General features: G+C 38.3%; 2 protein-coding genes across 2 annotated transcripts; both read left to right on the top strand.

The window, feature by feature from the left end:
* The first annotated feature begins 250 nt into the window (after positions 1–250).
* LOC125146547 (olfactory receptor 4P4-like) lies at positions 251–1,201 on the top strand. The gene has a single exon (XM_047823258.1). It carries the CDS (start codon positions 251–253, stop codon positions 1,199–1,201), a length of 951 nt encoding a protein of 316 aa, XP_047679214.1.
* An 8,110-nt stretch (positions 1,202–9,311) lies between these two features.
* On the top strand, positions 9,312–10,247 carry LOC125177160 (olfactory receptor 4P4-like). Its single transcript, XM_047879248.1, has one exon. The coding sequence runs from the start codon at positions 9,312–9,314 to the stop codon at positions 10,245–10,247; it is 936 nt and encodes a 311-aa protein (XP_047735204.1).
* Positions 10,248–18,092: the final 7,845 nt, after the last annotated feature.

The raw sequence follows: 18,092 nt of genomic DNA on the forward strand, positions 1-18,092 counted from the left end.
TCTCTCAGAAATATTAAATGAATAAACTGAAACTAAACTAAACTAAACTAGACTAGACTAAAATAAAATAAAAAGAAGTGTAAATCTATGTATCAGGAATAATTAATTTTACTCATTCAATGGCGTCAATTTACTTTTTTAGTGAATTTTAATTATTGTTGCCATGCTAATTGTTTTTATAAAGATTCATATTTTCTTTCTTTTCAGGTGTTTAACCCATTCGTTTATAATATACGCCAGTCTGAAACAGATGGAGAGTCAGAGGAATGTCTCAGAATTCATTCTTTTGGGACTTTCGTATGACCATCGCACACAAATATTTTGCTTTGTGTTCTTCTTATTCTGTTATGCTGCTCTCTTGGTAGGAAACCTTCTGATCCTTATCTCGATTCGATGCAGCCCTCTTTTCCACCAACCAATGTACTATTTCCTCAGCCACTTATCCTGTATGGACATCTGCTTCACCTCTAGCATTACACCCAAATTCATTGCTGACCTCCTAGTGGGAAGAAAAGCCATCTCCTATGGTAACTGTATGTTACAAGTCTTTACCATGCACTTCTTCGGAATGATTGAAGTCTTAATCCTCACCGTCATGGCCTTTGATCGCTACGCTGCCATCTGCAAGCCTCTCCACTACCTGCTTGTCATGAACAGAGCAAGGTGCAATCTCCTCGTCTTAGCTGCTTGGGCTGGTGGGGCCGCGCACTCCTTTCCTCAATTTTTTCTGGTAATCAGGTTGCCCTTCTGTGGTCCTAATGAGATTGATCACTATTTTTGTGACATTTTTCCTTTGCTAAAAGTTGCCTGTGCTGACACCTATGTCACCGGTGTCCTTTTGGTTGCCAATTCAGGAATGGTTACCTTAGTGGCATTTGTGGTCTTGTTTTTTTCTTATGTCATTATATTATTCACTTTAAGAAATCATTCAGCCAAAGGAAGGCGCAAAGCCCTCTCTACCTGTGGGTCGCATATCACTGTCATAGTTTTATTTTTTGGGCCTTCGATCTTTGCCTACCTTCGGCCTCCAACCACTTTCCCTGAGGATAAGGTATTTGCTCTGTTTTACACCATCATCGCTCCGATGTTCAATCCCTTCATCTACACTCTGAGGAACTCAGAGATGAAAAACGCCATGAGAAATGTCTGCAATCAAACACTGGAGCTCAATATCTTTTATAAAAAACAGAGGGGCAGCTAGATACGGATAGGGGAGACAGGAAACCATCTCACAGAGTAATTTTTCCATTGGTAACATTTTATGAGTGACAGAAATAGGACTTGGAGTTTCATAGTGACTAAAAAGAAATAGTAAGTCATCCATACAAAATATAAGCTTAAAACTTAGTTCATCTTGCGGGCTTTGAGATGTTATGAACAGGTTGACATGCACAAAATCAGTTATATGCATAGTTAAGACAATATTATAGGAGCCGAGAATTGTGATGTGAAAAAGAAAATTGGAGTTATCTTGCATTAGAAAATGCAGGTTTGGTGGCTAGACCACACGATGAGCCCTTCTGTATGGCAAAGAGATGGTTAAAGTCCATGATTTTAAGACCAAACTTGGTTTATGATAGGATCGTCACCTAAATGAACTCCAGAGGTATTTAGAAATTAATTACATAGCAAGAAGTGGGCATAATGAAATATGATTTAAAGTGATTCTGTGGTTTTAACTCTGGACTTCACATTGGAAATAAAAATAAACTAGTAAAGGGGCACCTGGGTGGTGCAGTCAGTTGGGTGTCTGACTCTTGGTCTCAGCTCTTGTTGTGGTCTTGCCGTTTATGGGTTTGGGCCCCGTGTTGAGCTCTGGGCTGGTGGTGTGGAGCCTGCTGGGGATTCTGTCTCTCCTCTCTGCCCCCCGACCCCAACCCACCCCGCCACTGTGCTCACTCTCTCTCTTTCTCTCTCTCCAAATAAATAAATACACTTAAAATTTTTTTAATGATAAGAAATAAACTAGTAAACAGAGTGAAATCAATTACTCAAGATATTAAAAACACACTCACTGATTTTCTACATATTGGTCCATTAAAAAAAAATCCATACAGGAACTGAATCATAAAATGCCAGAAATTAGGAGGACGGACACTGTTTATAAGATCCAGAGTCTTTCTTATTTACACAAGAAGTGAGTTCAAACAAACAAACTTCAATCAAAAAACCCTCTGATACAAATCATGGACATGAGTGGAAATGGTCGATCATCTTTGAAACGAACATGAGGATTCTCTAGAAGAACCTGAAACAAACTTGATGAAATGTGTTCATTTGTATCTCTAATAAGATGCAAAAATAAATGCTTTCTTTGAAAACAGGAAATATCACAAAACGGAAGAGATTGTGTAACCAGATTATATGAACAGAATGACAATGAAAATACACGAATAGTTTTAGCCTATGTAAATGCAATACTAAAATTACAATGATTATAAAGGCCTTATATACAGAAGGATAGAAAAGTAGAAAACTTTATGAGGAAGATGTAATTCAATAGAGTTTTTATAACAGAGAAATTGGACAGATAATCAGTTTGTCACGTTACTAATAAAACAAAAATATTGCCAGATTTAAAAGTTCAAGCTTTACCCTTTATTTAACGTGTTGCTTTTAACCAAATTTACTCAACTTACCTTTTGGGGGTCCTAACCAGGTAGATCACCACATCTGTGATGTGAAGCCCCTTTTGAAACAGGTATGCAAAGATATTTGTGTGGTTAGTGTCTTCGCGATTGCTAATTCCGGGATGTTGGTGGCAGACATTTTGTTGCCCTGCTGGCTTACCTACTCGTGTGATTTAAACTTAAAACCCGCTCCTCTTCAGGGTACTGCAAAGCTCCACCTGCAACTCTCACATAATGGTGGTAGTTTTGTTCTTTGCCCCCTGTGTCTATCCTTATGTTCTACATGTGGGGTTTTACACAGTGATTGCCTCCATGCTGAATCGTCTCATCTCTACCCTGAGAAACATGGAGATGAAAACCAGCATGCGGAAGGCATGGTCTAAAATGGCCCATTCAGAATTCATGTACATGAGTGATATTCATCGTGCTTTTGATCCTGTGTAGCAAAGGCATTTAACATTTGATGTGTTGTAGAAAGTACATAAGCTTTGACTGGACACTTGGGCTAAATTACCCATGACTGCTGTCACATGAGCCAAAGAAACAAGTTACTGGGAATCAGATTACAATCTGTACCTTAAAAGGTCCAGCTGGTTCCACGTGTGCCCACTTGCATGTGAGGAAGCTAAAAATGTCCTGAAGCATCTCTCTGATCCTATCACTCCCCTCTCCAAAAGTTTGTAAGAAATCCCATTTTCTTTGGAATGAAATCCAACCTTCCTGCTTGTTAGAAATCTTCCATAAGTTATCTGAGTCTAATTTGCTGATCTCAGAAATCACTAGGTTGGTAGAAAGTGTGTTATTACAATGATAGGCTTTAGGGTCAGGGAGAGCTGGGTGATTCCTGACAGCTTTTATCTCTGGGTCTTGACATTGTGCTCTAATTATATTAGTCTCTCTTTTAAAACGATGTTGTAATTCGCAAAGATGTAATATTACTTTGGCTAATACGTGTGAAGTTTTAGCACGCCACGTGGCTACCCGAACCTCATGTGAGTTATTTTTCTTTTGTTTGCTTTTCTCTCTGTGTGTCCCTAAGCTCAGAAGCTTTCATCCAGGTACACTGGGTCCACGTCCATTCTCCAAACATATTCTAGAACCTATCAGCTCTGTGGCTTTACTTCAGCCATTCTTCTGCTTAGGATTCCCCACCCTCAGGCTCGAGGGTCCATGTCTTACATGTAATTCACACTCGTGGTGTCATGTCATTCAGGAAGACTAGATGTATGAATGCAGTATGAATGTTATGTGAAATGTAAAGGTATAAGACATGTAGAGTAACACGTAGAAGATCTTTGTGACCTTGAATTGGAGACAAAAATTTTCTAAACGTGTGGAGCAAAAGTGTCTGTAAAAAAAGATGATTTGTGCTTCATCAATATTAAGACTATGCAGAGGTACTACTATATAAAGACAGATGAACTAAATAATGGCAGATGTAAATGCAACTAGTAGCTGTCTCTGAAGGTGTGTACAGGGCAAGGTTAGAGATGCGACTGGCTATCTCCTGCTGTAGATTGCTACAGGCTAGCTCTTGAGTACAGCTCGGTCAACACTGGGCATAATGTTGAGGTAGACCAGTTGGAAATCACTGGGTCCTGATGTCCTTGATGCCGAAGTTGTAGAATCTTTCATTTACTCAGGGTTCTTAACCTTTTAAAGCCTGGAAGCAAGCACTAAACTTAGAACAACACGTTTTCTTGCTTTAGATCTTTACTGGCTAGTTGAGCTAGTTACTTAATCTCCAGGACCTTCCGTGTTTTTATCTAACAGTAAATCTAATAATATTTGTGTTAAAATATGTGTTATTATAAGCATTGAATAATATGATGAACCCGATCCGCCCAATCATCTCTCAGTGTATTTTTGCTACTGTTTGGCTAAGTTGTTGGATCTGAAACAGATTAAACATTATAATATTTGATTTTCTGACATTTTTTGCGTGAGAAAACTTTACATGAATGGTAGAGAGAGACTGTCTGGTTTCAGTGCCTGCAGATGAGACTGAGTCTGAACGACATGTGAAGAGTCAGTGAGCAGAGAAAGAACCGGATGTTAAACACAATAAAAGCTCTGTGGTTCTTTGCTCCCTTCCTCTGATTTTTCCATATCATGTTTGTTTTTCCTCCTTGCCAAGTTATGAGGAAGAGATGTTTACTCTTATCTTTTCTTTTGTCTTCCATTTTTCAACATGTATGTCATCAATGGTAACCTCATACCAAGTATGATATCACAAGTCATTGATTTTATTTATCTATCTGCTCCGCACACCAAGGATCTTGATAATCCCCGCAAAAGGACTGTAAGCGGCCATCTTTGGTTCTCCTTGTCCTACCTCATCTCAGATTTTCCAGAAAGAGAACCTGACCCTAGTACAGCCTAAACTTTCCCTCCTATTCCTCAGAAATTTGGAAGAACACAGGGCAGCCAGGGTTTCACGAATTGCTTTGACTGTAGCCTTTTTGGGCCTGCAGGGGAAACGGGCCAAGTTGTTTTCCAAAGAGGCAAATATGGAAAGTTCATACCCAAGAGCACCAAACACCTTACTATCGACGGTGGCTTTGGCAGCACTTGGGCTAAGATCGGTCTAGAAATGCCTTTGGGAATATAATTACACAGAGCTTTCAAAGACCTATTAATTCTTGCCACGTCAGTTTGTATTCTGTTCCTCTGAACCAAACTGTCCTCGGGTGTAGACATAAAATAAATGCACGATTCCTGGGACCTAAATACTTGTGTTAGCTTTTGCAGGAATATAAAAATACATGTTGCTTATTTTTTCTTCCGAGCTCTTACGAAGAAGTTAAATCAGCCTTCAATATTCCTGCTTTTCTGGGGGCTGAAGATCCACTTCTTCATCACTTCGTCTTAGTGAATATTTGAAGTCCGCTTCCCTGGTAAACTGTAGAAAGTTTGAGACATGTTGAAATTTTCCTGATATTTGCAGAGAATTAACCTGAACGTGTTCGAATTATGGGTTTGTAAACGCTCTGCAATGTATTCCAGATTTCGGTGCTAGAGACAAACTGGCAGAGTGAGTGTCCGAGGACGGAATGCTACCTGATGCATGCCCAAGCTAACCCGACAGCCACTCGATCTCATGGCTAGTGAATTACCCTTGTCACCTTGGTTTGGGAACGGTCACACAACACATGTGCTAGGCTAATTGTGTGTGCATATGTGTGTGTGAGACAGAGAGAGAGAGAGAGAGAGAGTTTTTAAGTATTTTGTTTGTTTCTTTTGTTTTTTGAGAAAGAGGGAGTGGGGGCATCGGAGAGGCAGAGAGAGAGGGAGAATCTCAAGCTGACAGCACAGAGCCCAATGCGGGGCTCGAACTTACGACACTGAGATCATGACCTGAGCTGAAATCAAGAGTCAGACACTTAACTGACTGAGCCACCCAGGTGCCCCAATTATGTGTACTTTGGATTTATTCTATATAATTTCATTTGAGGGCTATAACTTCTTTTGCAGCATAGGATAATTAGATTACGATAACAATGTTTTGGCATCCTTTAGTTTCAATTGCGCATTACCTACAAGCAAAATCCCCTTTCTGGGGAATAGGAGTAGAGCTAGATAAAGCATTTTTAAGTGGGCAGTGAATTTCATCGTGTCCCCAACTCTTGTTTAACGGCACCCTTCATATTACTATTAAGAAACAGACCAGCTTATACTTGAATATGTACAATAACAAATTGTTTTCTTTTATTTCAAAACATCTGCCTTCCTAAAATAGTTTTATCTGAGTCAACTATTGTGAGTTTATTTACATTCTGTTACACTAAGAGAAGATTTGAACATATGATAGTAACTTGTAGTTACATATAAGACCTTCTATTCCTTTATGGACAGCACGATCCAAAAAGTACACATAATTTGGATTCAATAATACCAAAAAATAAAGTAATCGTTTGAGCACACTTTGTAGACAAACATGCTAATTGTAACATGCTAATAATGTAACAAACAAATTGTTGTTTACCTGATCATACTTGTCAAATCCATGTTATGTATCTTCTTCTTTATTTCCTTAGTTTTTCTGCTGGTTGAATGTGTGTGCATGACAATCTGTGGTTCTAACCTAATCGCTCGGAGAGGAAAGACAGTGAGAGAAAAATGTTTTGAACCACACGTGTCTTGGGCTATTTCATATCACCTCATGTATTCCTCATCAAAATTCTGATTTTTGTAATGATATGTCAGTTGTAACATGAGTGTGATGATGCTTAAAGAGATTAAAGAATTCACTCAAGGATTGCCCTGGTCAGTTTGAGATTCCAACTCTTTCTATGTTGCTACTGTTTCGGCCACTTGTTCAGTGGTTGCCCGAAGTCCTTTATTTATCCTTTGTGATTTCAGTTTTCCCATAAGAGGGTTCCTTAGTATCGCTATATTGTTTGATGATAGTAATTCTCCTCAACTGATTTTTTCCCCTCTTCGCTTTCACCCCTGCTAACAGCATTGATCATACAGCATGGGCAGGGTTGCGCACTATTATAGATTAAATTCCAATAATGATCTAGAAAAGAAGCAGGCATTTTTTTTAGTTTATTTATTTATTTAGAGAGCCTGCACAAGTAGAGGAGGGAGAGAGAAAGAGAGGGAGAAAGAGGGAGAGAGAGAATCTGAAACAAGCTCCAAGTTCCCAGCTGTCAGCACAGAGCCTGATGTGGGGCTCGAACTCACAAACCATGAGATCACGACCTGAGCTGAAGTTAGACACTTAACTGACTGAGCCACTCAGGTGCCCCAGAAAACAAGGAGGAATCTTGATGAGGAATTTGCATTTTTGTAAGGCTGAAGGCAAAGAATTTCAAATGTTTTAGAATCAGAGGATTCTAGAATACATATCTATCTTAAATACTCCCTATCTCTTTACTTACAGAAATACTCGAAAGACACATGGGGTATCTGTGAACCCATCATCTTGCATATTTTTTTCTACTCCGATGAGGAATCAAAACAGTCTTTTCACTGCTGCCCTTCATGGCATCTCTCAGCACTCTGCTTTGGAACATAACCCCAGATTGAGGAAGAAACGGGATTTCTGACTTTTAACATTCATAGTGTATTACTTTTCAAACCTGAGAAATTACTTAGATTCTCTCGATGTTTCTTCTATCTAGAATCAGAGATTTGAATCGGTCAAGTGATTTCCACATGTATATTGCTCACAGTCTACTGAAATAATGGTTGCCTGTAAATCAATTTGTTTTATATCAAGAAGTGTATCTGAAAATTAACATTCTTTCTACCTAGTATCAGAGGCAACAGGTAGAAGGTGGGCCAATGCCCCTCACACTCCTAAAACTTTTCAGTGCTCCTTAGTGACTGCTAACTTCCGGACACTGTCACAATAATTATTTTACTTTGTTATATCAAGGGGGATGGAGAATCCTTGTTAGTGATTCTGAAAGCAAAGTAGGAACAAACTGAAAACTTATACTTTTAGGAATGCAGAATTTTGACTAGTAATTTAAAATAGAATGGATGTCTTACAGTACGGGCCATTTTAAAAATGCCGTAACTGTCAACCGTTGGCCATCTAAAATCTTGTCAAAGACTCTGAATAACATAGATATTAAATTTGTGAGTCCCTATATATATATATATATATATATATATATATAGGAGGAGTAGAGAGTGAGGGACATGTAGAATCTGAAGCAGGCTGCAGGCTCTGAGTTGTCAGCACAGAGGCCGATGCAGGGCTCAAACTCACGAACTGTGAGATTATGGGCTGAGCCGAAGCCAGACACATAACTGACTGAGCCACCCAGGCGCCCCAAGAGAGACAGAATTTTAAGCAGGCTCCACACTCAGCATGGAGCCCGCTGTGGGGCTTGATCCCATGACCCTGGGATCATGACCTTAGTTGAAGTCAAGAGTTGGGTGCTCAACCCACTGAGCCATGTGGATGATATGACAGTATATATTTTTGAAATTGTATTTAACTCATAAAATATAAAAATGATAAATGAATAGATTTCCTGAGTATTTTTCACAATTCCAGTCATTAATTGACATCTTCCTTTTGCTGTATAGTTTTCAAACACTCTTTGTTTTTTAATGTAAGAGCAATTCCATTTGTTTAACATGACCCATTGGCAATGTTTGGCCAAAAAACAATGTGTAGTATGCTTTACACAAATTAAACTCCAGGAGTTCAAACTGGATGTTTAAACAAATGTGAATCTCTTTGGGATTCATTTCCAGAAAATTAAGGAAGTGTACTCAGATAATTTTAAAAGAAGGAAAGTAGATTTTATCAGTAAGTTACAAGAATTGAGAAATACAGGAGTTTTTTTTTGTTTTAGGTCAATGCGACTAAATAATATAATTAGCAGTTCTTTATCTAAATATACAATTAATGGTATTAATGCTTTATTTTCCAAATAGCATTTAAATATTTAAGACAACTGCTAGTAATATTGAGTAAAATATATAATTATTCTCATTATTGTCATTACAAAATTATTTCATGACACATTTATAAAAGACAGCATTAAACAGTTAGCCTAATTCAAGAAATCAATTGTTATCAACTCCATTTATGTCAGCATGTATTTTAATAAATTTTGTATTATTGTGTTCATACAGTTAATTCTCACCTCCAATTATGTTCTCGTTCTTTCAGAAACAGAAGTCCTTGTGAAAGCATACACCCAACTCAAATATATGAAAAGCCAGAGAAACATCTCAGAATTCATTCTTCTGGGACTTTCCTACGACCAGAACATACAAGTATTTTGCTTTGTCCTCTTCTTAGTCTGTTATGTCGCCTTGTTGGCAGGAAACCTGCTGATCCTCGTCTCCATTCGATGCAGCCCTCTTTTCCACCAACCCATGTACTATTTCCTCAGCCACTTATCCTTAATAGACATCTGCTATACCTCTACTGTTACACCCAAGTTAATTGCTGACCTGCTGGTGGAAAGAAAAACCATTTCCTACAGTAACTGCATGTTACAGGTGTTTACAATGCACTTCTTTGGAGGCACCGAGATCTTCGTTCTTACCGCCATGGCCTTTGATCGCTATGCTGCCATCTGCAAACCTCTCCACTACGTGACTGTCATGAACAGGACAAGATGCAATCTGCTAGTCGTAGCTGCCTGGGCTGGTGGGGCCGTCCATGCCTTCCCTCTCTTTTCTACCGCGATTGGTTTGCCCTTCTGTGGTCCTAATGAAATTGATCACTACTTTTGTGATATTTTTCCTTTGCTAAACGTTGCCTGCACCGACACCTATGTCACTGGTATCCTTGTGATTGCCTTTTCAGGTCTGGTCGCCTTAGTTACTTTTATTGTCTTATTTGTTTCTTATGGTATTATCTTATTCACTTTAAGAAATCTCTCAGCTGAGGGAAGACGCAAAGCCCTCTCCACCTGTTGGTCTCATATCACTGTGGTCGTCTTATTTTTTGGACCAGTAATCTTTATCTACCTTAGGCCACCTACTACTTTTCCTGAGGACAAAATATTTGCTCTATTTTACACGATCATTGCCTCTATGTTTAATCCCTTAATCTACACTCTGAGAAACTCAGAGATGAAAAACACGATGAGGAAAGTTTGGTGTCACACATTATTTTCAAAGGAAACACACAATTAATGTGAAGAAGCTTAGTGGCTACGCAACTTTGAGAAACAAAAGGGGGAGGTGTGAATGAAAAAGGTGGGGACTATCTCATAGATTTTGTAAACCATCACTCTTGTGAATGGAATGAATGAAAGCAATGGGACTAAAGTTTAAAGCAATCACTAAGCAACTATTAATTCTTGCATGCCAAAATTAATTGGCAACTAAGTTAGTTTTGTGGTGTATATGTAGGGTAACCTACATGAAAAAAACAATTGGGTCAAAGCAAATAAACCAGTGGTATATTGATTAGTGAATTATAATGGACAATATTTTAATGATAATTTTATTAAAACTTCAGACATAGAAGCCAGACCACACAATGACAGACATTCTTGGGTAGCTCAGAAGTTGAAATCCAAAAAAGAAGGTTATAATCTAAAATTAAATGAATTAACTTAAATTTCATGTACAACATGCATATATACAGCCTCTAGTTCATGTAGAAATCAATTGTGCAAACAAATAAATATTTAGAGTAGAATCTGCTTTTAAGTAGTTCCTGGGGGTCAGCTCTCCTCATGTCCCATTGAAATCAATAATAATAAGTAGTGATGACAGAATGAGAGTCTAGAATTCAGAATGCTGAAACACACTTACTGGTATTCCACCTACTGGGCAGAGTTTAACAACATTTCCCATTAACTTCAGAAACTATATCTATTAAACTTTAAGTGTTGACTCACTGCTATTTGCCTAAAATTGGTAAGTACATGGTTGGTCACTGGATCCACAACTTAAGACTTTTCCTACTGAAATGACAGAGAGAGAGAGAGAATAGCAAAAGATAAATAAGATGTGATCTAACCACAAAGTAAATGAAGAAACAAAATGCATTTTGGGTGCACACGGGTATTCACTGCAGGTTTATTCATAATCACTAGACGTTGGGAGCAACAACGATTCCTTCAGTAGGTGAATAAATCAACTATTGGAAATATGGAGAATGGAATATAATTCAGCACTAAAAACTGAGCTATTAAGATAAGAAGATATATGCAGGAAACATAAATGCATATTTCAAAGTGAAAGAAGCCAATGTAACGTGGCTATCTTTTGTATGATTTCAACTACAGGTCTTCCTTGACTTACAACGGGGTAATGTCCCAATAAACCCATCATCTGTTGAAAAAATTTTAAGTCAAAAATGCATATAATACACCCAACCTACCAAACTTCATAGCTTGGCCTAGCCTACCTTACCTGTGGTCAGAACACTTACATTAGCCTACAGTGGGGGCAAAGTCATCAAATACAAGGCTTATTTATAATAAAGTATTGAATGTCTCATGTAACTTGTTGAATACTGTACTGAAAGCGGAAACCAGAATGATTGTACGGGCACAGAACGGTTACAGGTGTGTTTATGGTTGACCATCGCGATCGATTGGTTGACTGGGAGATGCAGTTCTCTGCCCCTGTCCAGCATCATGAGAAGATATCATAATTCACGTCACTGGCCCAGGAAAAGATTCAAATTCAAAGTTCAAAGTACAGTTTCTACTGCATGTGTATCACTTTCGCACCATGGGAAAGTTAGAAAAGTATAAGTCCAACCATTGTAAGTGGGGACCACCTGTACGTGACATTCTGGGAAAGGCAAAACTATGGAAACGGCAAAGAGATCAGTCAGTGGATGCCAAGGATTAGGGAAGGGAGAGGGGTAAATAGGTGGGCCACAAAGGATCTTTAGGGTAGTGAAACTGTTCTGTATGTTACCTCATTTGGATATTGTCATTATACGTGTCAAAGGCCACAGAATGTAAAACATCAAGGACGAACTCTAATGTAAACTGAATTTGGGGGGGGGATAATGACGTGTCAATGTAAGTTCCTTTACTTATAACAAATGTAACGCTTTGCAGGGAGAGATTCTCCCAGTAAGGGGGAGAATAGCGGCACTTTATTAATTAAAAGTACCTTGTGGCACAATACCTAAACGAAGTCATCTTGTCACTAAATGAAGAAGAGTCTTCTGAAAAAGATTTTCTACTGCGACCAGATAAAGCTTTTCAACTTTAGTGTAAAGTCTTTTCCTCATGCTTAACAGTTTTACACTTAAGATTGCCTAAGAAACACAGCAATGATAACAGAGAAGGGACCGGATAGTGGAATTTTCGGAAAAGGAAGATAGTTACCGTACTGAAAGAGTTTTAGGTTAGGCAAGTGCGATGCGGGAGGTGCAATCATTTTGGGAGAAGCGTGCAAAGAAACATAAAGAGCAGGCAAAAGTGATGAGGGAGATAAAATTAGAGTTTTTATAGCAAAGAGAAATTGGGTGAATTGCTATCACAGCGGCTACTAAGGGAAGAAAGAAAATATTGCAAGATTTGATGTTATCTTTTAAAAAAACATCACAAAAACATTTGTCAGTCGAAAGGTTGAAGGGGTATGTGCTTAAAATGACCAATTTCAAGGACCCCTGGGTGGCTAGGTCACTTAAGCATCAGACCCTTGATTTTGGCACAGGCCATGAGCTCAGTCATGATCTCATGGTCCTGAGATTGAGCCCTGCATTGGGCTCTGTGCTGGGCCTGGAGACTGCTTAAGATTCTCTCCCTCTCCCTCTCCCAACAAAAGAAAGCAAAACCAATTTCATTACTAGAAGAAAAATAATTTTCATGTTTAGAGTAGGTAGATCATTCAAACGAGCAGTATCATGAAATCAGCAATCAGATTCAGTCACAAGTTACCAGTAGACCACACCACAAGTCTTCTTTGTACTTCTGTGAAATCCTCACCTTCTGAAAGTAATCACTATCTTCACCTATAAAGTTGACTAAAATTGCCTACTTTTTGATTCTGTAGAGAAAGAGCAGTGCATACTGTGCTCCTGAGGGTCTCTTTTCTCATTATCAAGTCTGTGAGATTCAGTCTTCATGCTTTATCTATATTCTGGTCGTTTTCATTCTTTTATAGTCGCTCACTGCATGGACATGTGACAGCTGATCAATTCTCTTGTTCCTAGACATTGAGGCCATTTCTAATTTACGGATAGTATGAGTTGAGCTGTCTTGAACATTTTGAAACATGTTTTGGTGACTCTCTATCATCTGCTGATATGTACTTTCTACAAAAGATGCACCTAACCCCTAGGCCATGAAAATATTGAAAATAAAAGCATGAAAATGTTAGAGCAGTCAAAATGCTGTTGGCATTTGAAGAAATTATATATATGATATATATAATATTATACAAATATACACATATATGTATAAAACCAAACAGACTTTCAGATAAGAGCCATTCTCAATTCTTAAAATTCTTAAACAATGATAGAATGTGCAACATTGAAGCACTTACAAATCTGAATGTGTGTGCATACGGAAAGATATAGAGGATTTGATCCAAACCAATAAGCAGCCAACTCTGGATATATATAAAAATGCTACACTCATCAGCTTGTGACTGAATATAAGTTATTTAAAAGAACTCACCTAATTTGATGCCACAGATTTATTCTCAAGTGTCAAATTTCTGCACCACTAGAGCAACTTATCTGATGATAATTCAGTTAAAGTAGGAAACAAAAAATAAAGGCAACTTTCAATCTCAAACAAATGGTAATTTAAAAACTGTTTACAATAAAAAGTGAAAATAAATCATGAGAAATTAGAGAATAACTAAAAATAAAACTATAAAAATAGGATTTATCAAAAAAGTATACCAATGCTTAGAGGTAAATTTCTAGCACAAAACCATACATTCTGGCATCCATAGATGATTTGTTTCCACTTAACTGTAACTACACGTGATCTTAGCCAAAGTACTGGGTGTTGTATGTAAGTGTTGGATCACTAAACTCTACACCTGTAACTAATACTACACTGCATGTTAACTGGAATTGAAATAAAAACTTGAAAATAAACCTAATTGTATCTTAATCCCCAAAGTGTTCCGTATAAATATTTAAAATAATTATCTACAATTGTTTTAATGTTTATTTATTTTGAGAGAGAGAGAGAGAAAGAGAGAGCAAGCTGGGGAGTGGCAGAGAGAGGGAGACAGGATCCAAAGCAGGCTCTGAACTGTCAACTCAGAGCCCCGTGTGGGACTTGAACCTACAAACCATGAGATCATTACCTGAGCCAAAGTTGGATGCTTAACCAACTGAGCCACCAAGGTGCCTCACCTAAAATCTTTTAGAACAAACAACATATTGAACTGCGAAATACTAAAAGTTATTCCTTTGAAATCAGGAAGAAGTGACACTTAGCATCACCAGTTTAAACTTAACACATTTTTTTAAGTTTATTTATTTTCAGAGAGAGAGAGTGGGGGGAGGGGAATTGAGAGAGAGAGAGAGAGAGAGAGAGAGAGAGAATCCCAAGCAGGCTCTGCACCATCAGTGCAAAGCCTAATGTGGGGCTCAAACTCACGAACCCTGAGATCCAGACCTGCGCCAAAGCCAGACACTTACTACTGAGCCACCCAAATGCCCCTTAGTATCAACAATTTAAATTGACATTATTCAATATTATACTGAAAGTCCTAGCCAAGCAATAAGTCAAACAAAGAAACAAACAAAAGAATGGAAATAAGAATTGTATCAAAAATGAGTGGGATACTCTTTGTGTAGACCTACAGAAATTATGAGCCATAAGAGAATATTTTGAACAATTCTATGCTAAATTTAAAAAGACAGACAATGCCAAGTGTTGGTGAGGTTGTGGAGAAACAGGGAGCTCTCAGACATTGCTCATGAAAAATGTAACATAGCGCCACCACTTTTAAAATGCTAATATACAGTTAACATAAAACCCAGCAATTCAACTCCTAAGTATCAGTCCAAGAGAAACGATAATATATCTCCATACTAAGACTTGTACATGAATGTTCACAGCGGCATCATTCATCGTAGCCATTGACTGTACACAATTCAAATGTCCACCAACTGGTGAATAAGTCTACAAAATATGGCAGAGCCATGCAGTGAATACTATTCAGTAATGAAGAGGAATTACCATAATACAACGTGATAAATCTCTAAAACATTATGGTAAATGAAGAAGGTAACGAAATTAGACACTACGTCATTTTTTTTTAAGGAAGTCCATTTCTCTCCTGGTTGTGTTATATGGTTTCAATATTTCACATACGAATCGAGGGAAAAACTGGTGTATCTTTGAGGTTCTCTAGTCTCTGACCAAAGCTCTGCTGATTCCTATATGTCTCAGCAGTAGCTGTAAATGTGTATAAAAACGTAGAGCCTTGGGGTGCTTGAGTGGTTCAGTCAGTTAAGCATCTGACTCTTAACTTCAGCTCAGGTCATGATCTTGCTATAGGTGAGTTGGAACCCCAGGTTCCACTCAACTCACCTGCTTGGGACTCACTGCTTTCTCTTTTCTCCTCCAATATTAGTGTTCTGTCTCTCTCTCTCTCTCTCTCAAAAATAAATAAACTAAAAAAATAAAAAAAATACACACTTGTCTCCTCAGTTCCATCTTGTACCCAGAAACGAAAATTCTCAGGGTAAATGTGGTTGTCGCTGTTCACCTCAGCTCTGTGTTTACCCCCCGCCCCCCAATATTCATCTCATTCCTTCTAGTTCTTCTTCCCTTAGTAGCTCTCCAGTCTCTTTGGGGATGATTCTCTGTTTCCATCTTTTCCACCTTTTCATGTGGGAATGCGTGTCTGCTGTCAGTCACTCCATCCCACCCAGAAATCTGACATTCATATTTGAATCTGAACTGTAAAGGGTCTGCCTGTAAAATGTGAGTCTGTAGAGTTGAAGACTGAGGGAAACAGCATTATAACAGACAAATATGATCCTATTGCTCCCTCCTCGGAAAATGTGGGCAATATCCCATTGCCCCTGGGATAAAATCTTACTTTGTATAAGAGCAGTGTTGTAAGTAGAATTCAACATAAGTTGACCAAAACACACTAATTTGATCTGAGAATTCACAATGACGGATGGGGCTGGGGTTTATGTCAAGTCAAACATGGCATAGATTCTGACCCTGTCATATTTTAATTGTGAGGCTTCGCCCAATTAGTTTCAACTTCCTGAGCTTTCTTTTATCAATTCATCTGCACCTTTTGGATAAGTGGGTTACTCACGTATGTTTTCCCACAATACACCTATTAGATTGGCCAAAATGTGGGACACTGCCACCAATGCAGCTAATGGGAATGTGGAACAATGGGGACTCTCATTCATGGCTGGTGCGAAGGCAAATTGGTGCAGCCATTTGGGAAGACAGTTCGTCAGTTTCTTCCCAAACCATCATATTCTTACTGCACAGTCCAGCAACCTCACTCCTTGGTATTTACCCAAAGGAGTTGAAAACTTATGTCCACATAAAAAACTTGCATACAGATCTTCATTCATAAAGCTTTATTCATAGCTGTCAAAATAATTGGAGGCAGCCAAGATGTCCTTCAGTAGGTTAGAAGAGATAAACTGTGTGACATCAGACAATGGAGTATTATTCAGTGCAAAAAGAAATGAGCTATCAGGCCATGAAAAGATGTGGAAGAACATCGCAATGTCTTCCCCGTGTGCAGACGTTCAACTTTAACACACATGATTCTTCTTGATCTTCACTGTCGCTAATTTGCCAGTTTCACATCTTACTAATTAGACTTTTACAAGCGCAGTGTCCAGCTTATAACCTGACACACAGGATGGGCTCAGTAATTCATTATTGAATAAATAGATGAATTAATAGCCACAACCATATTGAAATGATAAGGTTTTCTGCTTATTCTTTTTCACCCAGTGGCCTTTGTTATGGGTCCTCTCCTAGAATACTCTCATCCCAACACATGCCTCTTCACACTGATGATTTCCTTTCATGCTTTGTATCCCATTTTAGTTGTGTTTTCATCTAGGAAGTCTCCTCGAACCCCCAAGTCTTTGTCGTGTGTCCCCCAAACATGCTTTCATAGCACCCTGTGCTGCCACTCTCTCACCATTTATAACATGGTGTTGTCATTTTCTGCTCCCTTCTGGGTGTCTGTCAGTGGATCCTAAGCCCTGTGAAGGCAAGATCTGGGTTCCTCTCTATTCACCACTGAAGTTCCAGCAATTATCAATGTGTCTGATGTACCTTTGGGCTCAAGAAATTACTGTTGACTAATGAGTGAGGGATGGAAGGAACAAATGGAATATATTTATCCTGAAGTTGTTTTGTGTGTAAATGGAGCCACATATTTTTAAAAACACCTTTTCATAATGAGATGTTACCAAGAAGTAAACTAATTATCAGAGAAGAATAACATAAACAGCCCACAATCGTAAGATGATGAAATCTTGCTGAGAGCAGGGGGAATATCAAGGTAAGCTATTTTCCCCTTCACTGAGAATCAGAGTTTCAAATTCTTTCTCATTACACAGGCCAAGCAGGAGTTAAAAGAAATTGTGGTTTCTCTAAGAGATCTAGCTAGGATTCATCAGATAAAAGTCTTTATCAGATAAAAGTAGGAAAAAGTCCCTTATCTCCAGTACTATTTAGTGGTTCAACATTTTATTGACTTTATTCATCTTCCTTTATACCATTATTCATTCATTCCATATCTAATGTGCACCAGACATTAAACCTTACTGTAGAAACTATTTTTAGCACGTAGTTAAGTACCCTAAGGAGAGTGACTTATTTAATAAATAGAAATTCCTGTCAAATAATAAAATATTCATTTATTCAAGTCATTGCTCTTTCTGATGGGTTAGAAGTCTATAGTGGGTGGCATGAACAATTCAAAATGGCTCTGAAATCTGCAAGGAAATGGAAACATGAGGTATCTCTGTTACCCCTTAGAGGTTAAATGGCCCTTTGCTTTTACCACCCCATGGTATTTTTTTGCCATGATTTT

Source organism: Prionailurus viverrinus, chromosome D1 (assembly GCF_022837055.1).
Source record: "Prionailurus viverrinus isolate Anna chromosome D1, UM_Priviv_1.0, whole genome shotgun sequence".
Taxonomy (NCBI): Eukaryota; Metazoa; Chordata; class Mammalia; order Carnivora; family Felidae; genus Prionailurus; species Prionailurus viverrinus.

What these genes read in the sequence shown, in the direction of transcription:
- LOC125146547 (XM_047823258.1), top strand. Translation starts at nt 251, where the DNA reads ATGGAGAGTCAGAGGAATGTCTCAGAATTCATTCTTTTGGGACTTTCG.
- LOC125177160 (XM_047879248.1), top strand. Translation starts at nt 9,312, where the DNA reads ATGAAAAGCCAGAGAAACATCTCAGAATTCATTCTTCTGGGACTTTCC.